Source organism: Alosa pseudoharengus, unplaced genomic scaffold, assembly GCF_046254945.1.
Source record: "Alosa pseudoharengus isolate Yale_2024_CS ecotype anadromous, Long Island Sound unplaced genomic scaffold, YU_APseudo_1.1 YU_APseudo_1.1_scf_20, whole genome shotgun sequence".
NCBI classification, from domain to species: domain Eukaryota; kingdom Metazoa; phylum Chordata; class Actinopteri; order Clupeiformes; family Clupeidae; genus Alosa; species Alosa pseudoharengus.
This window is the reverse complement of record NW_027468664.1, coordinates 4,169,668-4,182,775: the sequence shown is the minus strand read 5'-3', so window position 1 is coordinate 4,182,775 and position 13,108 is coordinate 4,169,668. Positions and strand designations below refer to the sequence as shown.

Below are 13,108 nucleotides of genomic sequence, written 5' to 3'. Positions count from 1 at the left end.
ATGTGCACAATTATTTAGCATCTCAAGAGCCATGGATGGAGGGCTCCCTCATCCTGTGCTATTTCTGGAGTGCTAGGGGCCCCAAAGCTGTGATTTATTCATTGTTTTATTCACTCTTTGAGGTTCTGATTGATGAGTTACACCTTGGTCAGAAAATGTATTTCATATTTTTTTGTTTGTTTCTAAGACAACCATCGCAAATGTAAGAACATATTTGAAGTGTGTCTTAATCAGTGAGCCCAATTTAAAGCATACTGTATGCATGCCAAATGGACCTTCTTAATGAGGGTCAACGTAACATGATATAGACGTATTGGTATTGCAGTATGACACCCAGTTCCAGTGTCTGTGAAGGTTTGTCTTGATCCTGTACCTGGGTTCACAGTGCTTAAAGTATTCTCCGCTGAGTATGAGAATAGTAGTAACTTGGTCGCTGAAATGTGTGTGTGTGTGTGTGTGTGTGTGTGTGTGTGTGTGTGTGTGTGTGTGTGTGTGTGTGGGTGTACTAGTCCAGGAAGTACACCTGTTTTAAAGGGTTGTGTACAGTATGTGTTGGCTGATCTGAGTGCCGTGGCTAGGTGGACTGCTGTGAGCACTGGACAGTGGCAGAGTGCTTATTCAGGCAGACAGGACTGCCGGGCACACAGTAGGAGCTCTGGCTACTGAGACATAACAAAGGGCAACGGCGTAGATTAGACAGGAAGAGGCGGGACAACTTAATGGTATGGTGAAATGCAATAAAGATAGAAAAAGATCATTCAAATGGAAGAAAATAGGATTGCACCTGGAAATGCAATGGAGAGAGTCTGAACTGAGAGAGCTTGCAGTAGAACTAGAGGTAAGAAAAAAGGAAATGGGCTGAAAGATCCCATGTGGTAATAAGCAACGTGCACCCACAAGACATCTTAGCGCTGATGACAAGGTGAGCTGGAGAGAAAGGCAAGAGCAGCAGGAGATGCAGTCACCTCTTCAAGGCCATGATGACACTGCTGCCATATGAGCAAGCTCTCCAGCCAACACGCTCTCACACACACAACTCCCCTCGCACATGTTTACTTTGGACAAAAGCGTCTGCAAAGCACTATAATCATAACAAATCTATTTTATGCATGGTGCACAGACACAGATGAACATGATTCATGAAATTACTGGCAGATTGAAATCACAGCAAGACGATTTGTGTGTGTTTTCATGTGTAACCTATGTATGATACAAACACACAAATATGTCTCACCAATTGTTGGCTAGGAATCATCCACAAAGCAATATTTGCTGCCATTCCACTTGATCAAACAATAATTATTGTGTTTCTCAATTGCCCATTAATATCAATGCATGAAAGAGTTCAATGCTGATATCATGTATGACCTACTCTAACAATGCCTGGCTGATACATCTTATCAAAGACAAACACTGAAAATGGCACAATATATACTCCCACACCAGCAACACTTGCACTAGACTTTTCCAGTAATGCTGGCTTATTCTTGTGATGATAGAGTATCCAACTGGGTCCAGTCCAAACTGCACTCTAAGACACCAGAACAGCACTGTTAGAATCATGGCACTGTACCACCGACAGTAGGGGGACAAAAAAACCGAGTCAGAAAATACAGAGTGTGGGCTCTTCTTACATAAAATTCAAATCTGATGGTGCACAACTGACAAAATAACTGCTTTGTCCTTCCTTGCACACATACAATCAAATATATTCCTTTTTTTACAGATCCTGTATATGACCAATTAAATCCAAAATCCAGAAAGAAAACAGCTGTCATTGAGATGTCTGTTTCTCATGTGATAGGAGAAATAAGATATAGGTTGAGAAGGAAAAAAAAGTTGAACTTAAACTAGATTAAGAACTAGACTAGAGCGGTATAAAATATGACCGCCACCCATGTCCAGCACATTCTCTCCGCAAAAATAAATCACGCTTGTCAATTTGTCTCCATCTCCTACTCCATCCTAGCCTGGAGATTCCAGAGCCCAATCCGAAAGGTTAAGGGTCTGGCCACAGTGATGTAATGGCCCAACTGGAGGGGCGGCACCAAGCCTGCATTTGAAAATCTCACTGCACGCAGTTGGATAACACTATACGACCAATGTTTACTGACTGATTCTGGACTTCGACGCAATTGGATAACACTACAACTAGGGGTGTCACATCTCCAAATCCTCGATTCGATGCAATTTTTGATTTTAAAGTCACGATTCGATTCGATTTTCGATCTTTTTTTTATATTACTATTAATGCATTCCTTATATGTTATTTTTAAGTTCGTTTTAATTGACGTGAATGAACGAATACTTCCACACCAGTGATTTCAAAGTAGCAAGAGGGGCTTTGATTTTGGTAGGTTGATGTGTATATTTTAACTGGCTGCAGCCTAAAATTAGAGGAGTGTTGACGCTACAGTTCAGCACGTGCGTGTGCGTTTGTGCGTCTTGGCATACATGCTGGATGTGAAATTGGGGGTGTGGCTGCATCGTCGATTCTACTTTTAAGTTCGAAGTTCGAGATTGAGATGTAATTTCGATCGATTTCGATATAAAATCGAAATCGTGACACCCTTAACTACGACTGTCATCTGTTTAGCTCGCCTCTGGCCTGCCAAATCAGATACACAGATGTGATTGGTTCAGCGTGATGCAAGGGGCAAAAGTAACATGCATCATTACTCGTTGCCAGAGTCTCTCACTGAGCAAATTGATGTTACATCCCCTACTTTTGTATATGTAAATGAGTGTGTGCATAGTGTGTGTTTGTTTTTGTGTATATGAGTGCTTCTGTGTGTGTAGGTTTGGGTTTAGGTTTTCACATGGAATGTGTTGACATAGTCCCTGAAGACCAACATACAAAAAAAGTTGGTCCTCCTAGCCCTACGGTTCGAGATATTCACAGAAAACTGTGTCCTGCCTATACCCTCCTTTCAGGGGGCCTTGTGCAGCGGGTGGGCGACGGATAAAAGAAAAACAATGGTTGTTGTTGTTGTTGTTATCCTTGTGGGGCTACATACCCACCAAGTTTTGTGCACCCTGGTCTTTCAGTGTCCTGGGAATCGTTGACATAAAATTATGGAAGAAAAAAACTCTGACTAAACCTACAATATATGATCGCCGCTTTGCTGTGCAGCATTCATAATTGGACTTGGGCTGAGACAAGAAAATAGAAGAAAATAGGTAAAATCTCATACGGAGCTCACTTGTGTCTTGTTGTTGGTGAAATAGAATAGAATCTCATTTTGATTTGCCTTTCCCATGGGATTCATGCCCTGCCCTGCTTCTAACCTCATTTTCTCATTTCTTCAACTTGACCTGATCTATTGTCACTGCAAATGTATTCTGGTTCTGTACTGATAGCAGGTTGTATTGAATCTTGGGAAAAGGCATGAAGAGACACAAAGTGCACCATCCACACACACACACACGCATGCCATGCACACATGCACACACACACACACACAGCTCAGGGGCGTCTGCTTTGGAGGAGCCTCCTGATAGAACATAATGTGCGGTGAGATGCAGGTCCTCTGATGATTCTGTGCACACATGTTGAAATGAGCTGGTGAACAAGTGAGTGAAGGGAACCGAGGTCGTCCACTCAGATCAAACGGTGAGATGAGTCCTCCAATCAATATACACTGTCCAGTTATGAGTCCTCCTCCAATCAATATACACTGTCCAGTTATGAGTCCTCCTCCAATCAATATACACTGTCCAGTTATGAGTCCTCCTCCAATCAATATACACTGTTCAGTTATGAGTCCTCCTCCAATCAATATACACTGTCCAGTTATGAGTCCTCCTCCAATCAATATACACTGTCCAGTTATGAGTCCTCCTCCAATCAATATACACTGTCCAGTTTCAGATCAAACGGTGAGATGAGTCCTCCTCCAATCAATATACACTGTCCAGTTATGAGTCCTCCTCCAATCAATATACACTGTCCAGTTTCAGATATCTGCTTCAGCACTGATGAAGTCTGGACTCTTGGAGACTTCTCACCATTGATACATTTCTACATTCTACATTGATACAGTACAAAAGTAGTCCTTTTGGGCACTATAACGCCCCCTGTTATAAGACAGGAAGGGGCCTGCAATTACCCTGATCACTAGTCATTGTTCCCATGGGGAGGAATGCGCCTCAGCTGACACTCTCCTGACTATAATTAATGAACAGCAGCCCAGAGGAAAGTGTTAATCAGGAAGCCACATATTACAGGAGGTGGAGACCATAATGTCAGCACCTTGACTGCCATGAAAGAAAAAAAGGGAAATGATTCAGATAGATAGATAGATAGATAGATAGATAGATAGATACTTTATTGATCCGTAGGGGAAATTCAAGGTCACAGTAGCATACAGACAAAATACACACACACATTCACTAACAGCAGAAAAAGTAATTAAAAGTATATAATATAAAAAAACACAACTAAGCAATAAGGACTGTAGAAGATAAAGAATATACTAAATATACTAAAATACAAATTATACTAAATAAAAATTAATCTAAATCAATTCTAAAAAACAGTATCCACATAGTGGGTGATTAATCAATAAAGCAGGGACTGAGCCTGTGGTCCTCTGTGCATAAGGTAAGGTAAGGTGCTCTTTGTGAATGAGTCTCATGGTGATGGTGCAAATGAGTAAGTCAAACAGTGCAACAGTGCAAGAATAAAGTCTATATATCTATATATATTTAACTATATTAAGAAAGGTATATAAGTGTGGTCACAGTTCGGCTGTGGCATGGAGGGAGGGGTTGTGCATAAGTGTTAATAAAGCACGCAAACAGTGAGGCAGAAGACAATGGTAAAGTGGCTAGTGGACAGACAGTTCAAGACATGGAGGTGGTGAAGAGGCAGACAGACTATGCGGAGAAGTCTATTTCTCCTCTTCCCTTAAGTGATGCATTGAACAGTTCAATGGCCCTGGGGACAAATGACTTCCTCAGTCTGTCTGTTGTGCAAGGCAGTGAGCGAAGTCTCCAGCTGATCAGGCTCTTCTGCTTAACAATAGTGCTGTGGAGTGGATGACACTCATTGTCCAAGATGTCTATCAGTTTGGTCAGGGTCCTTTTGTCAGATATTGAAGTGATGCACTCCAGTTCAGCTCCCACTACAGAGCCAGCTTTCCTTACCAGCCTGTCAAGTCGCCCAGCATCCTTCTTCTTTGTGCTTCCTCCCCAGCATACCACTGCATAGAAGAGGACGCTGGCAACAACAGACTGGTAGAACATCCTGAGGAGCTTGCTGCACACATTGAAGGAGCGCAGCCTCCTCAGGAAGTACAGCCTGCTCTGCCCTTTTTTGTAGAGTACGTCAGTGTTGGCTGACCAGTCCAGTTTATTGTCCAGGTGGAGACCCAGGTACTTGTAGGTGCTTACCACCTCGACATTGACCCCATCAATGGAGACTGGTAGCAGAGTGGGCTTAGACCTGCGGAAATCCACCACCATCTCCTTGGTCTTTGAAGTGTTTAGTTGGAGATGATTGAGTTTGCACCATTGCACAAAGTCCTCCACCAGGCTCCTGTACTCCTCCTCCTGCCCGTTCCTGATACACTCCACAATTGCTGTATCGTCAGAAAACTTCTGCATGTGGCATGACTCAGTGTTGTAGCAGAAGTCAGATGAGTAGGTGAACAGGACTGGAGAGAGCACAGTTCCCTGTGGCACTGCTGATCACAGTGTCAGAGAGACAGTTCTTCAGTCTGACGAACTGTGGTCGCTCCGTCAGGTAATTTGTGATCCAGGTTACCAGGTGAGCATCCACACCCATCTGCAAGAGCTTGTCTCCCAGTCTGAAGGAGTTGGATGGTGTTAAAAGCACTTGAGAAATCAAAGAACATGATTCTTACAGCACTTTTCCCCTTGTCTAGGTGAGAATGTGTCCTGTGTAAAAGATAAGTGATGGCATCGTCCACACCCACTTTCTCCTGGTATGCAAACTGTAACGGGTCTAGTGCATGGCGTACCTGGGGTCTGAGCATACCTAAGACAAGTCGCTCCAGTGTCTCCAGTGTCTTGAAAATGCTCTACACTCATGCTCTACATGCTCTACAAATATAAATGGCTTCAATGCAAACACAGGAAACAGCCAGTATCTGGCCAACTATGTAATACAAATTTTGGATTTCAAATAGGAAATCCTGATGGTAAATATTTGAAATTAATATCAATTCTAGTAAAATAGAGGGGATTGGATTACCTCGAAATTGCATGGTTTGTGGCTATTTTATTTCTTAATTTATTTTTTGCTTACATTTGCCCATGAAGACAGAATGAAATTGTGTGTACATAGCTGCTCACAACCCATGCTGTGATTCGAACAATGTCCTATTTTAATTCACCTAGCACAACTGATGGTAACATGCACAGGCTCGTATATCCTTTTTAAAAATTGCAACTATTCTGCATTGAACACAGCTGTTCAAACTTCAAATGTTTTTCCAAATATCTTTTTCACCAAAACCCTCTCAAAGCTTTGAAATAGCTTAAGACCCCCATCAAAAACAGCAAGTGAGTTTTTTAAAAAGCTGTGGCATTTAAAATGTTGTTTAATGCCTTCCTGTTTCAATTCCCCTTATCAACTAGATTAATGAATTTTATGGTTGAGGCAGGGAAATGCAATTTGTAGCCGAGATCGAATCATTGCAGATGAGTTAGAGGTGTATGGCCGGGCATCTTTTCTTTTGCTTTGTCAGATGGTCAAATCTTATCTGATAAAGTTCAACAAACTCACAGCACATCTCTCAAATGTTCCCTTGCTGCTGGTACCAGTAGCGATCTCCTGCCTGGGCTGACATTTACAGCAGAACAGAGGGTACCAGGGCTGCACAGATGGATTAGGCCTCAGATGAGTATGATATACAAGCTGTATGCCTCTATGTGCAACTCTCTCTTCCTCTCACTGTCTGTGTGTGTGTGTGTGTGTGTGTGTGTGTTTGTCTGTCTCTCACAGCAGGGATTAAGTAGTCATCCCAACCCCCCTGTCAGATTTCAATTAAAATCTACATGATAAATCTCTGGGGTGTCAGCAAAACTATCTCTCCTGACACCTCTCTACATCAGCTCCACCAATACCTTCATCAGCAGAAATAGAGAATATCCAGAACACCCAGAAACAGGAAACAAAACCCTGTTTTATGTTTTTAACAATTCATTTTGATGAAAGAGAAAGAGAATACAGGCCTGTGCTCGCAACAGTCGTGAGAGGTCAGATGAGTTTCCTGTGATTTTGACTGGCATCATCATTTCTGCTTACAAATGAGGAACGGAACGTCTTTTGGGTTTTGTTACTTTATATGAAGTGTGTGCTTGCTGCTCCCTCCAATAAAATGGGAAAGATTGAAGGATGAAGATGTATTTCATGATGTGTTTTAATCTGCATGTCTACAAGTGCTTTCCTTTCTCTCCTACAAGCACAGGTTTGGTGTCATGGCAACGTTAAGCTCCATTGTAAAGGAGAGCATTTCAAATGATCAGACAGAGACTGCTCCTCTCTGATCTGCCTCTCATAGCTATCATGGCCAATCCACACAGATGAGGATGGGAACAAAACAATAAATGACCACATTTAACAAGTGACCGGTTGACACAGCACTAACAGCATGGGTCACGGCACACTGCCACCCGTGGAGCTCAATACTTTATATTCTTCAACGTGGACAGGAACAGCATTATTTGTAATCAGGTGTATTTTTCCCCCCAAATCCATGGATCCATGACCTCTCATATGATGAGCAGAAAGGCTTTCAAGGATAGAATATGGATGTCATGCTCCTGCCCTCCACCAGTCAACAACCCACCCCATGCTGACAAGCTGCACTTGATGCTGTGTCTAGTTTTCACACGGTAAGAATCTCTTCTACTATTATTCCTCTATACCGCCTTTCTGAGGCCGGCCCAATCTTACATGCAATGGCAATAAATGTCATCATCCATCTGCTCCAATACTGACCTTCACAGATGTTAACCACAGACCAGCGCTTGGAGTCAGGGGCCCCAGCATGGTTAATTTGACGCCCAGTGCCACCCCTTGGGCAGATAATGTGCCCCCCGGAGGGTACAATTACCTGGCGCTGGTGTGTGGTGTCCCACTCATCCTCATCATTATCCTGGGGAACGTTCTGGTTTGTCTGAGTGTTCTCACCGAGAGGTCCCTGAAAACGGCTACCAATTACTTCATCGTCAGCCTGGCTGTGGCGGACCTCTTGCTGGCAGTGCTGGTCCTGCCGCTGTACGTCTACTCCGAGGTAAACTCTATTGCGCTCTCTCTCATGCAGACATCACAGGCATGTAATCACGCTGAGTGCAGTATCTCTGCTCTTAAGGACATCTCGTAACCCGCACTGTCATTTGGCCCTATGTTTTTATGACACTTTCATTTCTTCATGGTAATTCAAACACACTCCATACCCACTCATCCCCTTCACTCTCCACTCCACTGGTCCTTTAAGTCTCTCCTCGTGACTTTCCTGAATGACCATTCAGATCAGCCATTCAACAATTATGAATTCAGCTCCCCAAAAATGTACAAATCTAGAGGAGATTGTCCTGCTTTAAAATATAGATGCATATCAAAATGATAGTGGCTTAAAAATGAATCTACTGTAATGTGTTAAAGGAACAAATTCTTATTGGCTTCCAGCTGTTCAGACTTGCCTGAGTTAAAGGTTCTCTAAGCATGGTTGGGTCACTTCTGTTGACGTTTCAAACAAAACAGAAAGCTAGCTCGCCTAGGGTTGCCACATGTACTGGATTTTCTGGGAATGTTTTTTTGAGTGACTGTCCTGGATAACTAATAATATTTTCCGGGACACGAATTGTCCCGGCTTTTGGTGAAAATTAACTTCTGATTATAATTTCTACTAGTTTCAAATGAAAGGCAATGAATGTCTCGGATTTTCACAAATCAAATGTGGCAATCTTAAGCTCGCCCCTCCCTCTCCCTCCCTCCCGTGCAGTTGAAACTGACATGAACGCGCATCTCGTTGGTGATTGGCTGGAACAGTTTGTTATGTTTCATGGTCCAGGCTGGACCAGGCTGTTTTTGTTGCAGTTTTTGGAGCCTGGGCTGTCCACAGAGACCACGTTTTTTACAGTGTATTCAGGGGACAGGCAGCTAGTGGATTGTGAGGAGATGTTTGTTGTATGTGACAAAAAATGTCTTAGCTTAGAAACCGCGTAACATGACTCATCGCATCTTTAAGGAAATGGGCTGTTTAATGTGGTCATATACTTACAGTAAGTGCTCCTCATGCTTTTGTGTCCCGATGAAGTTTCTTGGGGGAATGTGGACACTGAGCATGTACATCTGTGATGCGCTGATGACCATGGACGTGATGCTGTGCACAGCCTCCATCCTCAACCTCTGTGCCATCAGCGTGGACAGGTGAGACTGACTCATCTCCTCAGTTCTGAAAGACACGGAACATACAGTATCATGACTAATGGCCAGTGCAAACAGGCTTATTGCACTGTATAACAGCAATAAAGACTTTGGCAAAGACCACATCCCTGGCCTGCTGTCTGGATTATAGGCACATTCACAGATAACGCCTAATGGGGAGGGCTGGTATTGACTTCCCTACAGACTTCCGAATACGGATATAGCAAACTGTTGCTGAGAGACACTTGATACTTGATACACTTGAGACACTGAAAGCACACAAAGATACAACTTTGTTCAACAACAATGTTCTAAACGTGAAACAGATTGGATAAAACTAATGGATAAAATGCAACAGCTTTGCAAAAGATAAATTAAACAAGTTGTTTGTTGTTTACCAGTAGTCAATAAACCCTACTTTTATCTATGAGAACAATACAAAATATAACATCACTTTATGAATTTTAGGGATTAGAAATAAGATCCAAACTGAATCTGTTGGTTGGTTTTATCACTCTTTCTATGGTTTTCCTCTTTACACTTGCACAGGCTAATTCGGATAGCTAGGCAACAAATGAGGGACTCCATTATAATACATTTAGCTCATCTAAGTCACTGTTGAAGTGATCATGAAATTTTCATGTGATGAAATGTGGCTGTTCTGCATATTCTAGTGCTCTGTTCTCACCTCCAATCTCCAAGCATCTGAGAATGGGCAGTCAATTTGTACAGACTGACGTCATCTTTAAGTTTTTAAAATATTCAAATCCTTTTTAAACAAAACATCAACATAAAAAATGTCCACCTTCAAGAGTGAAGATGCACTGAGCCCCCTGAGGGTTATGAGCTACTTTTGCATTCTCTTTGTATTCTCTCACAAACATTTTTGCAATCCCTCACAATAGGCTTTGTATTCCCTCACACCATGCTTTGTGTGCCCTCGCAAATGCAAAAGTATTGAAATTAAGAAATTAAACATTAGGCCTACATTGTTTCTATAAACAATTCTGTAACTGTCTATTTTAGGTAGACTAGATTGTGGTGATTAAAATTGATTTTGTTGCTCTTACCATACCGCTACCCATACTTCCCCTCCCATTTTAAAATGCTACTGTATATGTAAGGCTATTGTTTTAAACTAGTTCCAGGGTGATTTAAAATAGCTTTGTGGTTTGTAGAGTGGTGAATTATTGCTTTTCTTTTGTCCCTCAGGTACATTGCTGTTGTGGTACCTCTTAAGTACAACAGAAACCAGTTTAGCATGCGGCAGCTAGCTCTGATTGGGGCCACATGGTTCCTGTCCCTGACTGTGGCCAGCCCAGTAATATTTGGACTGAACCAGGTGCCAGACCGGAACCCACACGTGTGTAAGCTGGAGGACGAGCGCTTTGTGATCTACTCGTCCGTTTGCTCCTTCTTCGTGCCCTGCCCAGTCATGCTCTTCCTGTACTACTGGATGTTTCGGGGGCTGAGGCGCTGGAGCTCGGGCCGCAGCCGATCCCACTTCAGACGGCCGGCGAGGGGCCCCCAGAGCCGGTCCATGCGGCTGGGCACGGCGCTGCGGAAGAACAAAGGTCAGGCGCGGGAGAAGGTGGTGTACCTGGTGCCGGGAGGCCACATCCCCAACTCATTGACTGCAACACCCGCTACACCCGTCATCTCTGCCACAGCTGAAACTCCTGCCTCCCCCGACACCACGACACCAGCCAGCCCTCTGAGTCCTGTCAGCCCGCTGACCTTGACGACGGATGAGAATCAGCTGGCTTTGGGGGCAGAGAGTGATCCTATGACCACTCAAATAGACAGTGTGTCAGATGCTGAACCCATGGAGAGGCCTCTTAATGCAAGTGGACCTAACGTTAGGGTGAATGGGCTTGCAAAGAACCATGGCTCCCAGCGGTCCCGTCGGCACAGTAAGAGCAGCCGTGTGAGTGGACGTGAGCGAAAGGCCATGAAGGTGCTGCCTGTTGTTGTAGGTACGTTAACACATATTACACGTTAACAAAATACATAAAAAAAATGTATAACATGGAATTATGGACATACCCTATTCCAGTCAATCAATGTGTTCAGAAGCACTGAAGAGAAGGTCAAAATTTGATTGGCTGTTGAGTTTGAAAATCAACAACCTTCTGTCCCAATTGAGGACTATGGCCTACATTTACAGTACACAAAATCAGTGAAATAAGTGAAAAATGAATATGAATGATGGCCTATACAGGTAAGCTACTGTGTATTTGTGAAAACAACCAATGTGCTGTTGTACAAATAGCTCAGTAAATGAAACAGAATACAAGCAGAGAGATGCATTTCATGAAATAACTAGGGCTGTCAATCGATTAAAAAAAAGAATCTAATTAATTACATACTCTGTGATTAATTAATCTAAATGAATTGCATATATACTTTTTATTTGAAATATTTAAATTCAAATGAATCATTGAATAATCAGCATTAGTGACATTAAAGTTCAAAAACTCTTTTATTATTATTTTCACTGTTCAAATAATTGGCATAATACTCTATGATATGACCTAATATGCTAATATGTCAACACTTATTTCTTTGCATTGATGTGCGACTATAGAGTTGATGAACTCCGGTGATATGCAAATTCCTTGCTGCAGACATTGCAGAGGACTTTATTTTCAACACTTTATTTTTTATCAACGCCATCAGGCCATTTTTTAAAAGTAAATGTTCCAATCAATGATCCAGCACGTTTTCTTCTCTCCTTCATTTTACAGTCTAATTTTTACTGACTAGAACGGCTCGGGGTCAAAGGTCATACGGAATCGATTAATCTGCACTAATTTTTTTAATCAGTTATTTTTTCTCTAATGAATTAATCTAAATGAATCAGTTATTTTGACAGCCCTAGAAATAACAGCTTTCTATGTCCTGCTGTGCTTGACTAATAGCCATTAATCTCTCTCTCTCTCTGTATGAGTGTGTGTATGTGTGTGAGTGAGATATAGAAAGACAGAGTGAAAGAAAGAGAGAGAGAGAGAGAGAGAGAAAGAAAGTGCTTGTATGTGCTGAAACTGAAACAATGTAGCAGTAAAAAGGAGAACATATAAGCACATGTAGCTGAAAACTCCACTGATCCTAAAATGCAACACCAATACACACTTTCAAAAGATGCTGCTGCTTATCTAGATATTCATCAGATATCAGTTTAACTTACTGATCAATCTATGCCAGGTTATTTATCAGTAATATTTCATAGTATATACAATTTCATATTTGACATAGTTAAAGACCTTTAAACTATTTCAGTTGTTTTGACAGTATGTAAATAAAATTCAAAATTGCATTATCACCACCACCACATAATTGGGAAATAATGACTGTTTGTGTATGTGTACAGTATGTGAATGTTTGCACTGTACAAAGACATGTGCATCATTTGGCATATTTTAATACCAGTAACAACACACACCTGTCCTTTTGCAGAACACTTAACTGCATCCTTAATCAGTGTCCCCAATCTCTCATCTCACAGGTGTGTTCCTGGCCTGCTGGACCCCATTCTTTGTGGTTCATGTCACCAACGTCCTCTGCCTGTCCTGCAAAATTGAGCCGTCGCTAATCAGTGTGGTGACATGGCTGGGTTATGTCAACAGTGCCGTAAATCCCATCATATACACCGCCTTCAATGCAGAGTTCAGGAATGTCTTTCACAAACTCCTCTGCTGTCGGACATGA

The 13,108-nt window shown here is 42.3% G+C and overlaps 1 protein-coding gene across 1 annotated transcript; it reads left to right on the top strand.

The window, feature by feature from the left end:
* Positions 1 to 8,018: 8,018 nt before the first annotated feature.
* Positions 8,019 to 13,108, top strand: drd4-rs (dopamine receptor D4 related sequence). The gene is made up of 4 exons (XM_076296274.1): positions 8,019 to 8,264; positions 9,291 to 9,403; positions 10,613 to 11,376; positions 12,906 to 13,108. The coding sequence occupies exons 1-4, from the start codon at positions 8,019 to 8,021 to the stop codon at positions 13,106 to 13,108; spliced, it is 1,326 nt and encodes a 441-aa protein (XP_076152389.1).